This window comes from Babylonia areolata, chromosome 31, assembly GCF_041734735.1.
Source record: "Babylonia areolata isolate BAREFJ2019XMU chromosome 31, ASM4173473v1, whole genome shotgun sequence".
Lineage (NCBI taxonomy): Eukaryota > Metazoa > Mollusca > Gastropoda > Neogastropoda > Buccinidae > Babylonia > Babylonia areolata.
Genome location: NC_134906.1, coordinates 24018895 through 24039434, shown reverse-complemented (window position 1 = coordinate 24039434; position 20540 = coordinate 24018895). Strand labels below are relative to the sequence as shown.

Genomic DNA, 20540 nt, shown 5'->3' with positions numbered 1-20540 from the left:
TTACACCACGAGGCGCCGTCACCGAGATTCCAACCCGGGTCCCTGAGATCGAAAGTCCAACGCTCTAACCACTCGGCTGTTGCACCCGTCTGCCAGAGGACAATACTCTCGTTGGCATGGGCTCTTTTCCGGTGCGCCAAATGTGTGCTGCACACGGGACCTCGATTTTTTTTTTCGTCTCATCGGAATGAGCAGACGCTCAGTGAGACTTTCCAGTCAAACTTGAGAGAAAGGCCGTGAGCCACAGACTGTCACGGACACTGTTATTGGCAGAAATATGTATTGATCATTGTGCATGTTGCGGGCAAGGGAAGGGAGGGGATAGGTTTTTTGTGGGGTTTGTTTTTTGGTGGTGTTTTTGTTGTTGTTATTGTTTGCTATTTTTTGTGCCAACAGGTCGTGAAACTCAGTCTGCTTCAAACTGAGTGGGGATGTGAAGGGCTCTTTTTTTTTTTTTTTTTTTTTTCTTTTTTTTTGTGTGTGTGTGTGTGGGGGGGGGGGGGGGGGGGGGGCGTGGGGGTGATGGTGGTGGGACGGGGAGTGAGGGGTCAGAGGGACAGGGATGGTGTCGAGAATGATGAAGATAGTGGTTGTTGTTTCATTTTTTATTTATTTTTTTTTATTATATATATATATATATATATAATTTTTTTTTTTTTTTTTTTTTTTTTTTTTTTTTTTACACATGTGTACACACAACAGGTCTTTTAATACCTTACCGCATTTCATTTTAACACATGTGTGTACACGCAACAGATTTTTAATACCTTGACGCCAAATCAGCCTCATTGAACAATCACATCAGAATCACCACTACGGCAACACTACAGCGTGCTTACCTCAAAACTGTCCTTTTTTTTTTTTTACTTGCAGGAGTGAAACTGTCCTTCCATTCCGCCAACATCAGCATCGCGGCGGTGCGGGTGCGGTCCTATCGTTACCTTGACCCCGTGACCTTGGCCTCGTGCGGCGCCCAGGAAGTGTACAACCCGCACACGGGCGTCTGTCTGACGCAGAACTGCCAGCGCGCACCTTGCAGGCCCCTGGCGGTGCAGCACGGGACAGCACTCTGCACGGGACAGGCGGAGGGAGACGTGTGCAGAGTGACCTGCGTCAAAGGGTAGGGTCATCAGAGGTCATGACCTTCACCTGTCATGAGAGGTCAAGGTCATGGTGACTTAATGGTTGTCATGATGGGTTTGTGATGGTAGGGGAGGTGTGGTGGATGTGATGGTAGGGGAGGTTATCGTTGTTGTAGTTGTTGTTCTCCTGTTATTGCTGTTGTTGTTATATTGTTTTTTATGTCCCCCCCCCTTCCCCCTTGGCAGGTAGAGATCTCAAAGCCTCACCATGTAGGCGACATGTTGAGCTGTCGTTGTTGTTGCTGTTATTGATGTATTCACCATGTGGGTGACATGTTGAGCTGTTGTTGTTGCTGTTATTGATGTATTCACCATGTAGGCGACATGTTGAGTTGTCGTTGTTGTTGCTGTTATTGATGTATTCACCATGTAGGCGACATGTTGAGCTGTTGTTGTTGTTGTTGCTGTTATTGATGTATTCACCATGTAGGTGACATGTTGAGCTGTTGTTGTTGTTGTTGCTGTTATTGATGTATTCACCATGTAGGTGACATGTTGAGCTGTCGTTGTTGTTGTTGCTGTTATTGATGTATTCACCATGTAGGGGACATGTTGTGCTGTTGTTGTTGTTGTTGCTGTTATTGATGTATTCACCATGTAGGGGACATGTTGAGCTGTTGTTGTTGTTGCTGTTATTGATGTATTCACCTTCTTCTTCTTCTTCTTCTTCTTCTGCGTTCGTGGGCTGCAACTCCCACGTTCACTCGTATGTACACGAGTGGGCCTTTACGTGTATGACCGTTTTTACCCCGCCATGTAGGCAGCCATACTCCGTTTTCGGGGGTGTGCATGCTGGGTATGTTCTTGTTTCCATAACCCACCGAACGCTGACATGGATTACAGGATCTTTCACGTGCGTATTTGATCTTCTGCTTGCATATACACACGAAGGGGGTTCAGGCACTGGCAGGTCTGCACATATGTTGACCTTGGAGATCGTAAAAACATCTCCCACCCTTACCCCACCAGGCGCCCGTCACCGTGATTCGAACCCGGGACCCTCAGATTGACAGTCAACGCTTTAAACCACTCGGCTATTGCGCCCGTCATGGTATGCACCATTTCGTCCAATGTGGTGAAGGGCTGTTTTTTTTTAATTTATTATCATAATGAAACTCCCTCGCGCTTTCCCTTCAACTTAAGAAAGGCCTGAGCCACCATGGAGGTGACTGTTATTGGCTTGAATTGTAATATAATTATCATTTGCGGGCAAGAGGGCCCGATACGTTTTTAAGGGTTGTTTTGGGGTGTTCCCTTGTGTTATTGTTTGCTTTTTTGTGCAACATATGAATATTTTATACTGACACCCGCGCTCAGCTCTCTTTTTTTACTTTTAGACCTTCTAAATTCCTCATGTGAGTGTTGTTGTGGGGGTGTGGGGTAGTGTGGGTATATTATTGTGGCACGGCGACCCTGTCAACAGGATAGAGACCAGTTCCCCACCATTGGTTTATTTAAAATTTTTTATGTTTTTATAATATATAATATTTATTTTTCTTACCCCCCCCCTTTTTTTACTAATGTACAACACCTAAATCCCACCTGGACGGTTAGTGTTTTGATTGTGTGTAGAATATTAAATTTAAATACTTGACGCAAACTCACCCTCTGACATCTCGATTTCACCAATACGAACACACACGTGTACCTCAAAACTGTCTTTTTTTTTATGTACTGAGGAGGGCAACTGGTCCCCGTCCCAAGCCGGCTGTGGCCCGGTGGTGGGCGGGCCACGTTCCGGGCCGTGACCTTGGCCTGGGGCGCCCGGACGTTACGACCCGAACGTACTTCTGTCCAAGCCCCAGCGCACTCTTGCAGGCCCTGCGGTCAGCAGGGACAGTATTTTCATTTGCTTTGAGTTTATCTTGTCAGTGACCTGCGAATGTGGTCCACAGAGGTAAGACTACACCGCATGAAAGTAAGACAGATACTTAATGAAACAAATTAAAAGTGGGTTATTGGATTGAATGTGTTTGATTGTTGGTGTTCAACTTTTACTTTTTCCAAATTATGTTTGTCTCCTACCATACTCCACCAGCCCCACTCCATCGGACAACGGTCGATGTTGTGAGAGAGAGTTGGTCCACCCCCGCCTCCTGCCTTCCAGATCAGACCCTCACGCCCTCCCAGGCCACACGTGGCGATTCGCAGAAGCGTGTTTGTATTCAGGTGAATGCCGTGGAGTCCCGCTCCAAATGCCTGCCAGAAGGGCTACCACATGCGGGCCCACCTGGCGGTACGGTCAGGTGTTGTATTTCTAGGAGGGTCAGGGGGTCGTCTCCCTGTTGTGTGCTCCGCTGCCCCCCCCTTCGCAGTTCTGGTGTAATGTGCGCCTGGGGTTGGTGGTTGGGTGGCTGTAGTGGGGGGGTTTTAGTTATCGCGCGCGCCGCTTGAGGATACAGACTAGGTCGGCTTGGAGTCGTGTTGTGGTGTGTGGATAGTTTTTGGGTGTGGGTAGGCGCTTCATTCCGGTGTGTGATGGGGGGGGGAGGGAGGTCCTGGCTTTGGATCAGTTAATTTCACTTTATTTTATTGAAGCTCCCCCAACCGTGGTACATGACTTCTATCACATCGATGCACTCTGTTTTTTTAAATTATAATACTCGAACCTCCCGCCTTCTTTTCTCTGATTCGACCTTGCAAGGGAATGAACTTCAGTGGCACTCGTTGCACGGTCTCCGCAGTGGCCTCGTTTGCAGTGATGTGCGAACGACACCAGCCGTCTTCCCTAATTGCCCCCTTCGCCGACTTCCTTCCTTGCCCCCTTCTAGTGTTTTCACGTTTTAATTATACATTTTTAATTTTTTTTTGTCTGTGCACGTGCGATTGTCACTACAGCAAAAAATGAAATAATAAAATAAATAAATAATTAAAGTGATAATAATTATTTTATTTATTTTATTCTTTTTTGACGGCTGACTAACACTACCCCAAAAAGGTTGCACGAACCTGCATTGCCCCAAAGCGCCTACAGGACTCCACAACCGGATTCTAGGACGTAGCGGCCCTTCGCTGGTAGTGCTGGTCACGTGCCCGTAACGCGCTGCTGATAAGGCGCATGCAAGATCGCTGTCCGAACGGCGGAGGTTCCGATTGCCTGCCAGAGGGGACGCACGTGGGGCGGGCAGGCCGCGAGAGGTCACGGTGGCCGAAGGTTTGACCCCGTCAGGTCACGGGGCTCTTTGACGTGGGTTGGTGTGTGGGTCGTCTGCCTGTGGGGGGGGGTCGGGTCGGGGGGGGGGGCGTGTTGTGTGTGTGTGTGTGTGGGGGGGGGGATGGGTGGGGGTCGGTGTGTTGTTGGGGGGGTGACGTGTGGAGGGCGGGCGGGGGTGTGTGGGGAGGGGTAGTTCGGTGTGTGTGTGTGTGTGTGGGGGGGGGGGAGTGTCCTGGCTTTGAGAATCCAACAGAATTACACTGTCGGTCTTTTATGTGTTCAGCAGACGAAGAGTGGGAGCTTGATTTCTATCAAGATCGGATCCACTCTGTTTACTCATACCCAGATTCAAACACTCGATTATTGGCCGTCGTTCTTTCTCTGTTTCTGGACCTTGCAGTTGGAATGAACTTCCTCTTTCTCTTCAGCAGGTCTCCGCATTCAGCTCTTTCAAGTCATGTCTTAAAACGTGACCCACCTCTTCCCAAAATTGCCTCCCTTCCCTGCCTCTTCCTTGTCTTCAGTTTTTTCCAGTTTTAGAGTTATACATGCGTGTGAATGACTGGTGCGAAAGCGCTTCGATTTTTGTCTCTGCACAAGATTCAGCGCTATATAAATATAATAATAATAATAGTAATAATAATAATTATTATTATTATTATTATGCGCGAGTGACGCGAGCTGTGGTACAAGCGACTGACGCCCCAGACGAGGTTGACACGAACTGATTTGCCCAGAAAGCTGGTTAGCACGCACAGTCAAACCATGATTCTGACGTAGCGCCCTTTCGTGGATGTTGAATGTCCAACGGGAGTGATAAAGACGTTGCTGATAAAGACGTGCATCGCATGTCCCGAACAGGAGAGTGTTCCGATTGACCTGCGAGGGGGACGGCACGTGGGCCGGAGGTCACTGCGAGAGAGTCACGTGCCCCAAGTTTGACCCCGTCTTCACGGGCCTCATCTCCTGCACGGACGGGGTCAAGGTCGCCAGTCGCTGCACCCTCATGTGCCCCGGAAGTGACGTGAGTTGGAGGTGGTGGCAAACCATCTTGGTGGTGCTGCTTTCTCCTTCCTTTTCCTCCTCTTCCTCCTCCTCCTCCTCCTCCTCCATCCACTGCTGTACTGTTTTGGTGGTGGTGGTGGTGGTGGTTGGTCATCTTCTGGTTGTTGTGATCCTTCTTTGACAATACAGTACAATACAATACAATACAATACAATATGATATAGTACAATGCAGTGCAACTCAACGCAACGCAACGCATACAATACAATGCAACGCAATACAATGCAATACAATATAATACAACACGATACAACACAACACAACGCAATGCAATGAAATATAATACAGTGCAATGCAATGCAGTGCAATAAATACAATACAATGCAGTGCAGTACAGTGCAATGCAGTGCAATACAATGCAATGCAGTGCAATACAGTACAATACAATGCAGTACAGTTCAATGCAAAGCAGTGCAATACAGTACAATACAATGCAGTACAGTTCAATGCAAAGCAGTGCAATACAATGCAATGCAGTACAGTACAATGCAAAGCAGTGCAATACAATGCAATGCAGTGCAATACAATACAATGCAGTACAGTTCAATGCAAAGCAGTGCAATACAATGCAATGCAGTACAGTTCAATGCAAAGCAGTGCAATACAATGCAATGCAGTACAGTACAATGCAAAGCAGTGCAATACAATGCAATGCAGTGCAATACAGTACAGTGCAACGCAACGCAACGCAACGCAACACAACACAACACAACACAACACAACACAACACAACACAACAGCCCTGCAGTTTGGACAGCCACAAAACATTAACTGCCTTCCCTCCTCACTGCTTGTTTTTTTGTTGTTGTTGTTGTTGTTGTTGTTTTATTTGTTTGTTTGTTTGTTTCTACAGGAAGCGCAGATCGTCACGTGCAACGCCGACGGCCAATGGAACACGCCCTTGCTGCGCTGTCCCCAGTTCGATGACGTCACTTGCTCCGATCCTGATGACGTCAGCAAACTCGTGCTCCGCTGCCCGGCCCCTGTTGTCGGTAAGTTGGGAAGTGAGGTGGAAGGGTGAGAGGATTTCATCTGTTTGAATACTTTTTTTTTTTTTTTTTTTTTCTTTTTTTTCTTTTTTCTTTTTTCTTTTTTTAATACTTTTTAACTTCTGGAAGCGTGGAAGTGGTGCAGGATGAAGAATCTTGGATGGGATGTTGGATTGGGGTGGTCATCTGTTTGAATACTCTCTCTCTTTTATATATATATATATATATATATATATATATATATATATATATATATATATATATATATATATATATAATGTCTGGAAGTGTGGGTGGGTGGGTGGGAGAGAGTGTGTGAATAAAGACAGGGGAGGGGGGGGGGGAAGGGCGATGGGGGCTTCAGTTTGAATAACTTGTCTGGAAGTGTAGAGGTGGTCGAGGTAGTGGAGGGGGTGTAGGGGAGGGGGAGGAAGCTTAGGATGGGGGAGAGAAGGGGTTAGAGTGGATTTTTTTTTTCTGTTTGAATACTGTCTTTGGGTTTTCTTTTCAAATTTTGTGGAAGTGTGTGTGTGGGGGAGGGGGGGTGGGGGTGGGGGGGGGGGGACATGAAGACTCTTGGATGGGGTGTGAAGGGGGTTCTTCTGTTTCAGTACTTAAGAAAAATAATATTTGTATCTGTGTTTGTATTTCTTTTTTGTCATAACAAATTTCTCTGTGTGAAATTCGGGCTGCTCCCCCCCCCCCCCGGCCCCCCCCCCCTCCCCAGGGAGAGCGTGTCGCTACACTACAGCGCCACCCATTTAAATTTTTTTTTCCTGCGTGCAGTTTCAATTGTTTTCCCTATCAAAGTGGATTTTTCTACAGGAACAACCCTTTTGTTGCCGTGGGTTCTTTTACGTGCGCTAATGATGGTAGCTTGGGGGAAGGGGGAGTAAGGGAATGGGGGTATCATGAAGGTGTTTGTGTGATTGTGCGTGTGTGTTTGTGTGTGTGTGTGTGTGTGTGTTTGGAGAGGGAGGGGTGGGTTGGGGAGAGGTAATACTTCTGTTTGAATGAATATGGGCATTTCAGTTCGTGTTGTTTTGTTTCTGCCTATTCGTATTCTATTCGGTTGGTATTTTTCTCCTTTTTGACTCACTTGTGTGTGTGTGTGTGTGTGTGTGTGTGTGTGTGTGTGTGTCCGTGGTAAACTTTAACATTGACATTTTTTCTGCAAATACTTTGTCAGTTGACACCAAATTTGGCATAAAAATAGGAAAAATTCAGTTCTTTCCAGTCATCTTGTTTAATTGAAACAATATTGCACCTCTGGGAGGGCAACTAACAAATGTGGAGTTGTTGTTTGGTTTAACTCTCTCCATACGAACGGCGAAAGAGACGACGTTAACAGCGTTTCACCCCAATTACCATCATCAAAATATTGCAAGCGTAAGGCTCTTATACTGAAGAGGTGAATGTTGACAAAGAATACCACAATTCTGACGACGGAAGCTAAAGGTTGGGTTATTCAGACACCCACTGGACATCCGAGGGGTCTGTGTAGAGGAGAAGAGAGGACTGGCCGTACTGAGTGAGTTAAACAGTATTTTATTTGGAACATGTCACAATACAACACAGATATCGATGAACAGGACTAACAAGAAAATCTTATGTAAAAGTCCTGTCCTGACACATGGACATTACTGAATATGTGACGGATGTCATCATAGCTAGAAGTTGAGACGTGATCATAGTTACATGAGTTTTGAACAAAACTAAGCTGAGAGACATGAATAAATTGAAACAAAATGAATAATAAACGTGTGGTGGAGAAAGAAGTCAATAGAGAGAGAACGAGAAAGAAGTATCAACGCAAGGGCACAAGGTTTTTTGTTTGTTTGTTTGTTTGTTTGTTTTTGTAGAGGTGTTGAGCGGTGGCCCAGTGGTAACGACTAGGAAGCGAGTGTGCACGGGTTCGAATCCCACATACGGGCTGGGATTTTTACCCAGCGAAAATCCGACCCCCAGCAGAGAAAGGAAAAACAGATTGACTTAGAGGTAGAGAAAAACGAACGAATCGAGTGGGCCGAGTCGAATCGAGTACACAGAATGTAAGAATACAATACAGACAAGCCGCATGCAGCAAAGTAAGGCCAAATGAATACGCTTAATAGCCAAAAAAAAAAAAAAAAAAACGTAAGACGAGACAGAGCATAAACCTGACAAGGTGGCGTGGAGAGCCTTGGCTGAAGCGCTTATAGCTTTTAGAGGCGTTTGATTGGCTAAGAGCGGACCGGGCAAGACGGCTCGTCTTTTCACTGTTAGCCCCGCGAAATTTGGCCAAGCAGAGAAAACTGATAGGCCTAGTTTGCATCAGTTTGACATGGTACAGTATATGTATCACCAAACATGGAGTATAATACAAACTCCTCCTATCAACGCAAAGGCACAAGGTTTTTTTTTGTTGTTTTTTTGTTTAGTTTTTGGTTTTTTTTGTCTGGTAGAGGTGTTGAGCGGTGGCCTAGTGGTAACGACTAGGAAGCGAGTGTGCACGGGTTCGAATCCCACATACGGGCTGGGATTTTTACTGTCCCCCCCCCCCCACTGCCCTCGCCCCCCCCACTCCTCCCCCCCCCCCCCACACACGCACACACATACCAGCTCCTGACTCCCCTCCATCAGACAATGAAAGGTGGTCTGGGAGCTAGATGAGACGATAAACCTAGATCTACCCCTGTGTGTGTATGTAGCAGCAGCGCACGGTTAAAGAACCCACGACAACAGAAAAAAAAACCATGTAATAAAAGAATCCACTTTGATAGGAAAACAAATACCTTTTGCACAGAAAGACAATGAGAGAGAGACAGAGACAGAGAGATAGAGACACAGAGAGACAGAAAGAGAGGCAGACACAAACATGAAAAGGACACACACACTCACACACACACACTCACACACACACACACACACACACACACACACACACACAAACGAAATCGAGAGATGTTCATCAAAGACACCAGTTTTATTGTTGCCACAAACACGTTGGTTGGTTCTTTGCTGTTAGGGTCGTTGTTTTGTTGTTGTTTTTTTCTACGTTATGAACGACAACTATGTATCATCTGTGTACCCTGCCGCTCAGACAACAAATCCTCACGATGGAAAGAGCGTTGCATCGCCTCTTCAGTTGTTCATCCAATGTAGTTGTAGGCACCTGCACGATGAAAGAGATCAAAGGAATATGGAGCCACAATAATAATAATAATAATAATAATAATAATAATAACAATGACAGTATTTATACAGCGCTGAATCTTGTGCAGAGAAAAATCTAAGCGCTTTCAGACCAGTCATTCACACGAATGTATAACTCTAAAACTGAAGAAACTGAAGACAAGGAAGAGGCAGGCTATCTTGTGAAGAGGTTGGTTTTAAGGCCAGACTTGAAAGAGCTGAGTGCGGAGACCTGACGAAGCGAAAGAGGAAGTTCATTCCAAATACAAGGTCCAGAGACAGAGAAAGAACGGTGTCCAACAGTGGAGTGTTTGAATCTGGGTATGCGTAAACAGAGTGGATCCGAAGCCGATCGTAGAGAGCGAGATGGGGTGTAGAGGTGAAGGCAGCCACAAAGATAGGAAGGGGAAGATTTGTGAATACATTTATAACATAGAGTGCTGATTTTATACTTTATTCTGTGTGAGACAGAAAGCCAATGGAGATGTTGCAAAATAGGAGTGATGTGCTCAGATCTTTTCTTTCTGAGGACGAGTCGGGCAGCAGAGTTTTGTATGCACTGAAGGAACTGAATGGATGAAGCAGGCAAACCAGACAATAGAGAGTTACAGTAGTCAAGGCGAGAGAGAATGAGAGAAACGACAAGTCTAGATGTTGCGTCGATGGACAGATATTTCCGAATGGAACTGATGCGTCGCAATTGACAGTAGCAGGATTGACATGTCTGACTGATAAATTTTTGCATGGACAGTGTGTTGTGGATGGAAAGTCATTATGATGATGATGATGACGACGATCATGATAATGATAATAATATTGATGATATTAATGTTAATGATAATAATGATAAGGAAAATGATAATGATGATAATAATGATAATGGATACTTATAATTATAGCACGCTATCCAGAAATCTGCTCCAGGTGATTTACAAAACATACACACACAGACACACACGTGTGTGTGTATGCGTGTGTGTGTGTGTGTGTCTCTCACCCCCCACCCTCTCCCCGCCACACCCCCCACCCTCACCCCCCACACGCACACAACACCACACACAATACGCTCCTTCAAGACTGCCGTACGACACACAGCACACAGCACACGAACACGCACACGCACACGTACACATACCAATGCCATAGAGAGGGCCGGCGAATCCCTTGGTGTAGGCCAATCCGGCGAGGCCATAGCCTCCACACAGACCATACGCACAGGTCGCTGCAGCTCCATAGCCGGCAAGGGGGAAGCCAAGGCCATAGCCAAGGCCATAGCCAAAGCCATAGCCATAGCCAAGGGCAGAAGCCGAGGCTACCATGAGGGCTACCAGAGCAACAAGAGCCACTGCCTTCATCGTGAAATCTGTGGAAGAGAGAGAGAGAGAGAGAGTGAGAGAGACAGTAAGAGAATGTGTGTGTGTGTGAAATGTGTGTGTGTGTGTGTGTGTGTGTGTGTGAAAGAGAGAGGGAGGGTGGGGTGGGGGTGGGGTGGCGTCAGTGAATTAATCAGATGATTAGGTCAACAACCAATCAGTCAGCTATTGATCGAGAGGTAGGAGGGAATAACTGCCACATGGTTCATCGTGAAATCTGCGGAAGAGAGAGAGAGAGAGAGAGAGAGAGAGATCAGTGGGCAAATCATTTATTAATTTTGATCACTCTTTCAACCAGTTCATTGGCTGAGATTTTGGATTAGGAGAAAAAGGCATCTTCTACAAAGGTCATAGTGGGTCAAGAAAGGGACAAGACAAGACAAGACAAGACAAGATAGACAAGACAGCCATAGACACACACGCACACAGGTGAAGTGGGGGTTGATGGGGGTGGGGGGGGGGGGGGGGGTAGAAGAGTATAGATTTCGAAACAATAATGTGATAACATCACTTGAAACACGTTGAATACATTGAATATATTTCATGATTTTTTTTCTCTCCATATTTTGAAGCAAACTGTGTATCATACGTTCTAAACTGCTGATAGCGTTAATAAAAGAGAAACTTTGACTAATTACAAACATTCAAACGTGGTATTAATTTACGATTTGTTTTAAACCACCATCTCTGTCCCCATCTGCGATAGTTAAACTCTTTTTGAGAGAGAGAGAGAGAGAGAGAGAGAGAGAGAGAGGTTGTCTACAGTAATCTACGAAACAGACAGAAAGATAGACAGGGGTAGAGAGAAACTAAAATTAAAAGAAATAGAAAGAAAGACAGAGAGAAAGAGAGATAGGAGAGAGAGAGAGAGAGAGAGGGTGGGTTAGAGAAAGAGAGAGAGAGAGAAAAGAGAGAAAGAGAGATACTGAAATGAATAATGCAGAAAGGCAAGACAAGACAAGACACAGCAAGAGAGAGAGGGAGAGAGAGAATGGAAAACAGAGAAAGAGAGACGGAGAGAGCGAGAGAGAGAGGGAGAGAGAGAGAGAGAATGGAAGACAGAGAAAGAGAGACGGAGAGAGCGAGAGAGAGACGGAGAGAGAGAGAAAGAATGGAAGACAGAGAAAGAGGGAGACGGAGAGGGAGAGCGAGAGAGAGAGAGAGGGGGGGGAGAGAGAGAGGGAGAGAGAGAATAGAAGACAGAGAAAGAGAGACGGAGAGAGAGGGAGAGAGAGAATGGAAGACAGAGAAAGAGAGACGGAGAGAGCGAGAGAGAGAGGGAGAGAGAGAGAAAGAATGGAAGACAGAGAAAGAGGGAGAGGGAGAGCGAGAGAGAGTGGAAGACAGAGAGAGAGAGAGGGAGAGCGAGAGGGAGAGAGAATGGAAGACAGAGAAAGAGAGAGAGGGAGAGAGAGAGAGAATGGAAGAAAGAGAGAGGGAGAGCGAGAGAGAGAGAGAGAGGAAGACAGAAAGAGAGAGTGAGAGAGAGGGAGAGGGAGAGAGAATGGAAGACATAGAAAGGGAGAGAGAGAGGGAGAGAGAGAATGGAAGACAGAGAAAGAGAGACGGAGAGAGAGAGAGAGAGAGAGAGAGAGAGAGAGAGAATGGAAGACAAAGAAAGAGAGAGGGAGAGAGAGAGAGAATGGAAGACAGAAAAAGAGAGAGACGGAGAGAGAGAGAGAGAGAGAGAGAGAGAATGGAAGACAGAGACGGAGAGAGAGTGAGACAAGGAGAGAGAGAGAGAGAGTGGAAGACAGAGAAAGAGAGAGACGGAGAGAGAGTGAGAGAGAGAGGGAGAGAGAGAGAATGGAAGACAGAGAAAGAGAGACGGAGAGAGAGAGAGGGAGAGAGAGGGGGGAGAGAGAGAGAATGGAAGACAGAGAAAGAGAGACGGAGAGAGAGTAAGAGAGAGAGAGAGAGAGAGTGGAAGACAGAGAAAGAGAGAGACGGAGAGAGAGAGAGAGAAAGAAAGAATGGAAGACAGAGAAAGAGAGAGACGGAGAGAGAGAGAGAGAAAGAGAGAATGGAAGACAGAGAAAGAGAGAGAGAGAGAGAGAGAGCGCTACTAACTTGTTGGAATGATCAGCTGTTCAGCAACCGTGCAGAAGATTACCGAGGGAGTTGATCAGTGGTGAAGCGCACAGCGGCTGCTGTTTATATAGCCAGCCAGTCCTCACACTCCTTGCAGCTTGGGGGCATTTTTCCAAAAAAAAAACATGTCGTAGGTTTTTTTTTATGTCCATTTCGTGGACAGGTGATTAGTTTCACTCACCGTGCGTGATTGATCTCTTCTCGGGGTGTGGGTGGGTGTTTTATGGGGGGGTGGGGTGTTTACGTATGTTTGCGTGTATGTTCGTTCTTAAGTTTAGCGTCTTTTCACTATCAGTGATATTAGACGATTTAAAAAAACAAAACATAAAAGAAACAAACAAACAACAACAACAACAACAACAACAACAACACACCCAAAAGATAGGGGAATAGAAGAAAACAGAAAAGATAGAAATCTACCAAAAATGCATACTTAACATGCAATAACATTTAACAGTAACAGTTCAATAATGATAATAATAATAATCAGAAACCATTAACACAATTCTGAAGAACATTAAAGGAATTGCGCGCGCGTGTGTGTGTGTATGTGTGTGACGGACAGACAGACACAAAAAGATTGTGTTTGAGAAAGAGACAAACAGACTGACTCCAGAGAAAATGTGTGTATGTGAGAGACAGACAGACAGATAGACAGATACGTATACGGATGTTTTAACCATAATTATGAAAGGTCATTGCCTCCCATGAAGAGGTACAAACACACATAAACACAGTGTTTGCAGCAACAACAAAATCATGATAAAGTTACAACAGAACGGAAATGCATTTCTTTGTACAAGTAAAATAACAAATTTATCACAGCACTCTCTTTTTCAGAAGCCGGGAGCCAGTTGCATTGCTTGGTTCGAACTTTTTGACAGTTACACGTGACTAAATGCCTACTTTGACCGAACTACGCCTTTGGTCAGTTCCATACTACACACAGTTAGTAGCGGGTTACGACCATGTGGAGTGATGGCCTTGAGGAAACACGCCCGCATAGGAAGCGAGAGAATCTGAGTGCGTTGGTTCGAATCACGGCTCAGCCGCCGATATTTTCTCCCCCTCCACTAGACCTTGAGTGGTGGTCTGGACGCTAGTCATTCGGATGAGACGATAAACCGAGGTCCCGTGTGCAGCATGCACTTAGCGCACGTAAAAGAACCCACGGCAACAAAAGGGTTGTTCCTGGCAAAATTCTGTAGAAAAATCCACTTCAATAGGAAAAACAAGTAAAACTGCACGCAGGAAAAAAAAAAAAAAAAAAAGGGTGGCGCTGTTGTGTAGCGACGGGCTCTCCCTGGGGAGAGCAGCCCGAATTTCACACAGAGAAATCTGTTGTGATAAAATGAAAATGAAATACTAGGCTCTTCCGTCCGAGCAATGCAACTGGCCCCTGGAGCAGACTTCAAGCGAAACTGACTGGGATGTCTATAAAATGTAGTGGGATGCACGACACCCTCAAACTATCTAAAGCAGGGAAACGCAAAACAGAATATAACTCGTCTTCATTTCCACTTTTGCACAATTTTCAAATTAAACCAACTGCAATATGTTTCGTGAAAAGATAACTGCTTTGAGAATTTTCTGAATGCCAAATCGATATCTTGTCATAATGAATTACAAGTGTTGTTTTTTTCTAGATTCAATTGCAGGTACAGTGCAAAATGTTCTGCACATGCAAAATTGTCATTAACATGAAAATGTCACTGTTAGTTAGCGCTACCATCTGTACGCAATCAGTCTGTCTAGTGTTTTTCCCCTTTTTTCCCCAGTTCAAACAAATGAACTTTCGCACAGTGACGTGCAGTATCCACCTGGATCCAAAGGTCGGCCTCATGTTTTGCAATAGGCTAAACCTGAGAGAATCGAATGATTTCAGAAATAAAGTCAATTTTTTTGCTTTTTGTTGTTCAAAGCACGTTACTTTCGCATATTGCATAAGGCAGCATTATTTGTTGTTTTCTTGTCAGATCACATGCACATGCCGAGGTAAAATTAAGTTTGGTGGGAAATAGTATTCTTAAATGTTTTATGCATTTACGACTGTCAGATTTACACTGTTGCAAGTCCACTTGTATCTTGCTGTTAAGTAACCTCCCTATCTGAAGACAATTTTTTTATTTCTGTTAAATTTTCCTTAAAATCAACGAAAATGATGCCTTTTTTTTTAAATGCTCAGCTGTGTTTCGGATGACAGAGTTGCATCATCAGCTTGTAGTAAGATAAAGAGCTAAGAGTTAAAGGTCGTAAACAGCCCTGTGTTTTTCCGCTTTAAAGATTCAATAGCAGCTTCATTTACTTAAAGCGAAAATAGGATAGGATCACACACATCACCCTTTTTCACACCATTTGTGCACCTGGTAGAGTAACACAATCTGTATCCACTTCTTAACATTTACTTTATTACACATGCTCTTAATACAGTGATGTAGATTGCCATTTATTTCAATTTTTAAAAGGATAGCGCAAAGAATTTTCCTACTTATCGAATGCTTTCTCAAAATCTGTTAGTGCGACATGTGACTTTCAAAAGAAAACTGTGTTATGATGATGATGATGATAACTAGCAAAGGTCAGTGGTCAGTTATTGCTTAATTCTTTTTAAATAAAGTTGATATTCACCAGCTTTTCTTTTTAACCCTTTCTTCAGACAAACATACATACATACAGACAGACACCAGAGAAAGAGAGAGAGACGGACTTGCGTGCGTGTGGGTATGTGTGAGAGTTTATGTGGTGTGCACATGTGTGTTTGTGTGTGTGTGTGTGTGTGTCGCGTACATTCGAGAGTATGTGCGCGCGCGCGCCTAGGTGTGTCCATGTATGCGTGAATGCGTGCGTGCGTGCGTGAGTGGTACAGAAAGACCCAGAAAGGTTGTGACTGTGGAAAAAAACAAATTTTATTACCTGACTTTTGACGTGTTTGCCCTTTGGCCAAAATCCATCCATCTCTCTCTCTCTCTCTCTCTCTCTCTCTCTCTCTCTCTCTCTCTCTCTCTCTCCGTCTCCCAAACTTAATTTCTGTCTCTCATATTATTATTTGCCTGACCCCCTCAAGCACACACACACATGCACACACGCACGCACGCACACACACACACACATGCACGCACACACACACACACACACACACACACACACACACACATCAGCCCCAGTGTGTGTGTGTGTGTGTGTGTGTGTGTGTGTTTACTGAGCTTAAAAACGTGACAATTGTTTATTATGAATGTGCAATATGTAGGATGAATAATGTGCAATACGCAGAATGAATGTACAATGGAATATGTCTAATGCTAACGTTCATATTCTAAATATATTTCTGTTAATAATTACGATGTAATAATTAATTGCAATGTTTTAAAAGCGAATATGTGAAATGCTTTTATTTGAGAACATATGTTTATTACTCTTGTTTAATCAAGTAAACCGTGTATGTGGGGTGGGTGGGTGCGGATGTGTGCTGATTATCTGGTTGTGGTTTTCCGCAATTTATCTTTATTCTTATCTTATCTGTCTATTATAATCAATGTGCAATACAGTAAGCTATGCTTATAATTATATTCAAAATAATGTTTCCTAATTCTTTCTGTTTTTACATTAAGAATACCAGTTATTACCTGCAGTGTGTGGATGTATGTATGAAACGGTGTATGTGATATTTTTTTTACATTTGTGTCTTCGTAATATTCGTAAAAGCTGTTGTAGACTTTTACAGTTATGGTCCCCATGTTGTTTACTTGTCTATGTTGTGATAATGCACCTGACCAAATTTATCCAGTTGGAGATAATACAGTTATTCTTATTCCTTCTTCTACCATGTCGCCATTTTAGTCACATGACTCTCTCTCTCTCTCTCTCTCTCTCTCACACACACACACACACACACACACACACACACACACACACACACACTAATATAGATAGATAGGTAGATAAGTTAGATATGTGTGACATTTCTTGCATCTCTATTAGTGACCATTATTAATTTCCGTTCTTTTATCTTTTTTTCCTCTACAATAATCATATTTATTTCTGTTGTCATGTTTTCTTCCCGTTCTTCAAGTCATCCTTCATGGGCTGCCTTTGGGACGTCATTGGACCGTGACTTTTCTCTGCTATGATTGATGTGACGTCTGTGGTGCCTTTGCCACAGGGGATGGGGGGGGGGGGGGGGAGGGGGATTAGTTCACTGCATGCCCCTTTTCTGAGATATCTCGGAAGTTTCACAGAAAGACGTAATTGCAGTCCAATTAGTTATCTCTCTCTTTGTGTGTGTGTGTATGTGTGTGTGTGTGTGTGTGTGTGTGTGTGTGTGTGTGTGTGTGTGTGTGTGTGTGTGTCTGTCCCACTTCTCTCTCTCTCCCTCTGTCTGTCTGTCTGTCTGTCTCTGTCTCTCTCTCTCTCTCCCTCCCACCACTCTCTCTCTCTGCCACCTCTATCTCTCTTTCTCTCTGTCTCTGTCTGTCACTCTCTCTCTTTCTCTCTCTCTCTCTCCCGCCTCTCTCTTTTCTCTCTCTCACCTCTCTCTTTCTCTGTCTCTCTCTCTACCCCCTCTCTTTCTCTCTCTGTCCCTCTCTGTCTCCCTCTGTCCCACCCCCTCTCTCTCTCCCCTCTCACTCTCACTCTCTCTCTCTCCTTTTATCTTTTTTTCCTCTACAATAATCATATTTATTTCTGTTGTCATGTTTTCTTCCCGTTCTTCAAGTCATCCTTCATGGGCTGCCTTTGGGACGTCATTGGACGCGTCGACATGTCTGCTAGCATGAGACGTGACGCGGGGGCGAACATAAGTATGGCCACAGGGTGGTTGTCGACAGTGTGGAATTAGTTCTTCTCCATGCCCCATTTTTACATGATCACACCACCAATCACAAACAACACAGCAGTACCCCACAATAGTTATCTCCTCAGTTTGTGTGTGTGTGTTGTGTGTTTTGAGTTCGTGCTTGTTTTTATGTGTGTGTGTGGATGATTGTGCTACGTGGAATGAATGTGTTGGAATACTGTCTCACTTCTACTTCATATTCTAAATATATTTCTGTTAATAATTACGATGTAATAATTAATTGCAATGTTTTAAAGCGAATATGTGAAATGCTTTTTATTTGAGAACATATGTTTATTACTCTTGTTTAATCAAGTAAACCGTGTATGTGGGGTGGGTGGGTGCGGATGTGTGCTGATTATCTGGTTGTGGTTTTCCGCAATTTATCTTTATTCTTATCTTATCTGTCTATTATAATCAATGTGCAATACAGTAGGCTATGCTTATAATTATATTCAAAATAATGTTTCCTAATTCTTTCTGTTTTTACATTAAGAATACCAGTTATTACCTGCAGTGTGTGGATGTATGTATGAAACGGTGTATGTGATATTTTTTACATTAAATTTTGTGTCTTCGTAATATTCGTAAAAGCTGTTGTAGACTTTTACAATAATCATATTTATTTCTATCTTCCTGTTCTTCAATTCATCCTTCATTGGCTGCCTTTGGGACGTCATTGGACCGTGACTTTTCTCTGCTATGATTGATGTGACGTCTGTGGTGCCTTTGCCACAGGGGCGGGGGTGGGTGGGGGTGGGGGGGGGGGGGGGGGGAGAGGGATTAGTTCACTGCATGCCCCTTTTCTGAGATATCTCGGAAGTCTACAGAAAGACGTAATAGCAGTCCAATTAGTTCTCTCTCTCTTTGTGTGTGTGTGTGTGTGTGTGTGTGTGTGTGTGTCTGTCTGTCTCCCACCTGTCTCTCTCTCCCTCTGTCTCTGTCTGTCTGTCTCTCTCTGCCTCCGTCTCTCTCTCTCTCCCACCTCTCTTTCTTTCTCTCGCTGTCTCTGTCTCTGTCTCTGTCTCTCTCTCTCTCTCTCCCACCACACACTCTCTCTCTCTCTCTCTGCCACCTCTCTCTCTCTGCCACCTCTCTCTCTCTTTGTCTCTGTCTGTCTGTCACTCTTTTTTTTTCTCTCTCTCTCCCACCTCTCTCTCTTTTTGTTTTCTCTCTCTCTCCCACCTCACTCTTTCTCTGTCTCTCTCTCTCTCTCCCCCTCTCTCCCCCCCCTCTCTCTCTTTCTCTGTCCCTCTGTCTCTCTTTGTCCCCTCTCTCTCTCTCTCCCTCTCTCTCTCTCTCAGATGATTCAAATGACCCACAATTGTAGATTTTTGAAGGTGTCTCTTCCCCCCCCCCACCCCTACCGGTTTTTTTTTTGTTTGTTTTTTTCTTCTCATTTTTCGTTTTCCGAAATAATCTTTGCAAAGTTATTTTCAAAGAACGGAAAGGCTGTTGTTGTTTTTTTTCGACGTGTGCTCTTTGCCCTCCACAAAGTATGTTGTACTAATATATAGAGACCTGTCTGTCTATCTATCTATCTATCTGTTTGTGTGTGTGTGTGCGTGTGTGTGTGTGTGTGTGTGTGCATGTGTGTGTGTGTGTGTGTGTGTGTGTGAGAGATAGATAGATAGATAGAGAGAGAGAGAGAGAGAGAGTTTCATTTTATAATGGAATGTCCCAATTATGATCAGTTACGAAACAGATATGTTCCTAAAAAAATATTTGTCTCCAAAATAGGTTTTTAATTTTTGTAATATGCTCAAAGGAGGCAAAAAAAAAAGAAGTCATTTTAGCTGTGAGTAAGATGAATAGATTTGCAAAGGTTGCCTAGCTACACTTTTGGAGTTAAAAGACATTAATTTTGTGTTTTCTCAACTTTTATGCGACATTGTTGTGCATTTGGAAATGTTTTTGTTCTGGGCATGAAAAACATTATTTTGCAGTAATCCTCCATACTCCAATAGGAGTGAAAGGATAATTAAAACTTGAAACTTGTGTGTGTTGTCTTCAGTTTAACGTCTTTCCACTTGAAGTGATATTAGACGAAAAAAAAACAACAAAAAAAACCAAACAAAAAAACGTGGGGGTAGGGGTTGTGGGAGGGGAGCGGGGGTAAAAGTGTCTGTATATGTGGAGGGTGAATAGGGAGAGACAATGCTAGGGAAAATGGAAACGTTGTGTGTGTGTATGTGTGTGTGTGTCTTTGTGCGTGTGTATGTGTGTGTGCGTGTGCGTGCGTTTGTGTGTGTGTGTGTCTGTGTGCGTGTGTGTCTGTGTGCGTGCGTGTGTGTGTGTGTGCGCGTGTGTGTGTGTGTGTGTGTATGTGGTATGCGAGCGCGTGTTTGTGAATGTTCGCGCGCGTGTCAATGCACACATTAGAGATTATGATTTTTATCATACGATATAATCATCTTCCATGTGTGTGTGTGATTTCCCCCAGGGGCCCAGTGCGGCGTAACCTGCCCGACGCCCGAACACGTGGCCATGTTCAACACGCGGAGGGGCGGCGGGCGGGGCCCACTCTGGCAGGTGGTCAACAGCATCACCTGCACGGGCAACGGCCAGTGGTTCCCTCCCTTGACTCGCGTCACGTGCGTGGAAAGCTGCAGCGAGGTGAATCCGTGTTGTTGTGTTTGTGAGTGTGTGTGTGTGTGTGTGTGTGTGTGTGTGTGTGTGCGTGCGCGCGCGCGAGTATGCGTCCGTTGGTCAGTGTGTGTG

The 20540-nt window shown here is 44.5% G+C and overlaps 2 protein-coding genes and 1 long non-coding RNA gene across 3 annotated transcripts in view; 1 reads left to right on the top strand and 2 right to left on the bottom strand.

The window, feature by feature from the left end:
• LOC143276318 (uncharacterized) overlaps positions 1-20540 on the bottom strand; it is a 492860-nt gene that overhangs the window by 308182 nt on the left and 164138 nt on the right. The window lies entirely within an intron of this gene.
• The window catches only part of LOC143276054 (pappalysin-1-like), a 68715-nt gene that overhangs the window by 45354 nt on the left and 2821 nt on the right, over positions 1-20540 (top strand). Inside the window, exons 18-23 of the mRNA XM_076580440.1 lie at positions 874-1120; positions 2825-2968; positions 5158-5320; positions 6215-6353; positions 10698-10880; positions 20263-20435. Coding sequence (XP_076436555.1) covers positions 874-1120; positions 2825-2968; positions 5158-5320; positions 6215-6353; positions 10698-10880; positions 20263-20435 — 1049 coding nt within the window. The remainder of the gene's footprint in view (positions 1-873; positions 1121-2824; positions 2969-5157; positions 5321-6214; positions 6354-10697; positions 10881-20262; positions 20436-20540) is intronic.
• Positions 9332-13030, bottom strand: LOC143276170 (uncharacterized). Its single transcript, XR_013053512.1, has 3 exons — positions 12968-13030; positions 10660-10887; positions 9332-9504 (listed from the first exon to the last, which is right to left on the bottom strand). It is a non-coding gene; the product is annotated as an uncharacterized LOC143276170 (long non-coding RNA).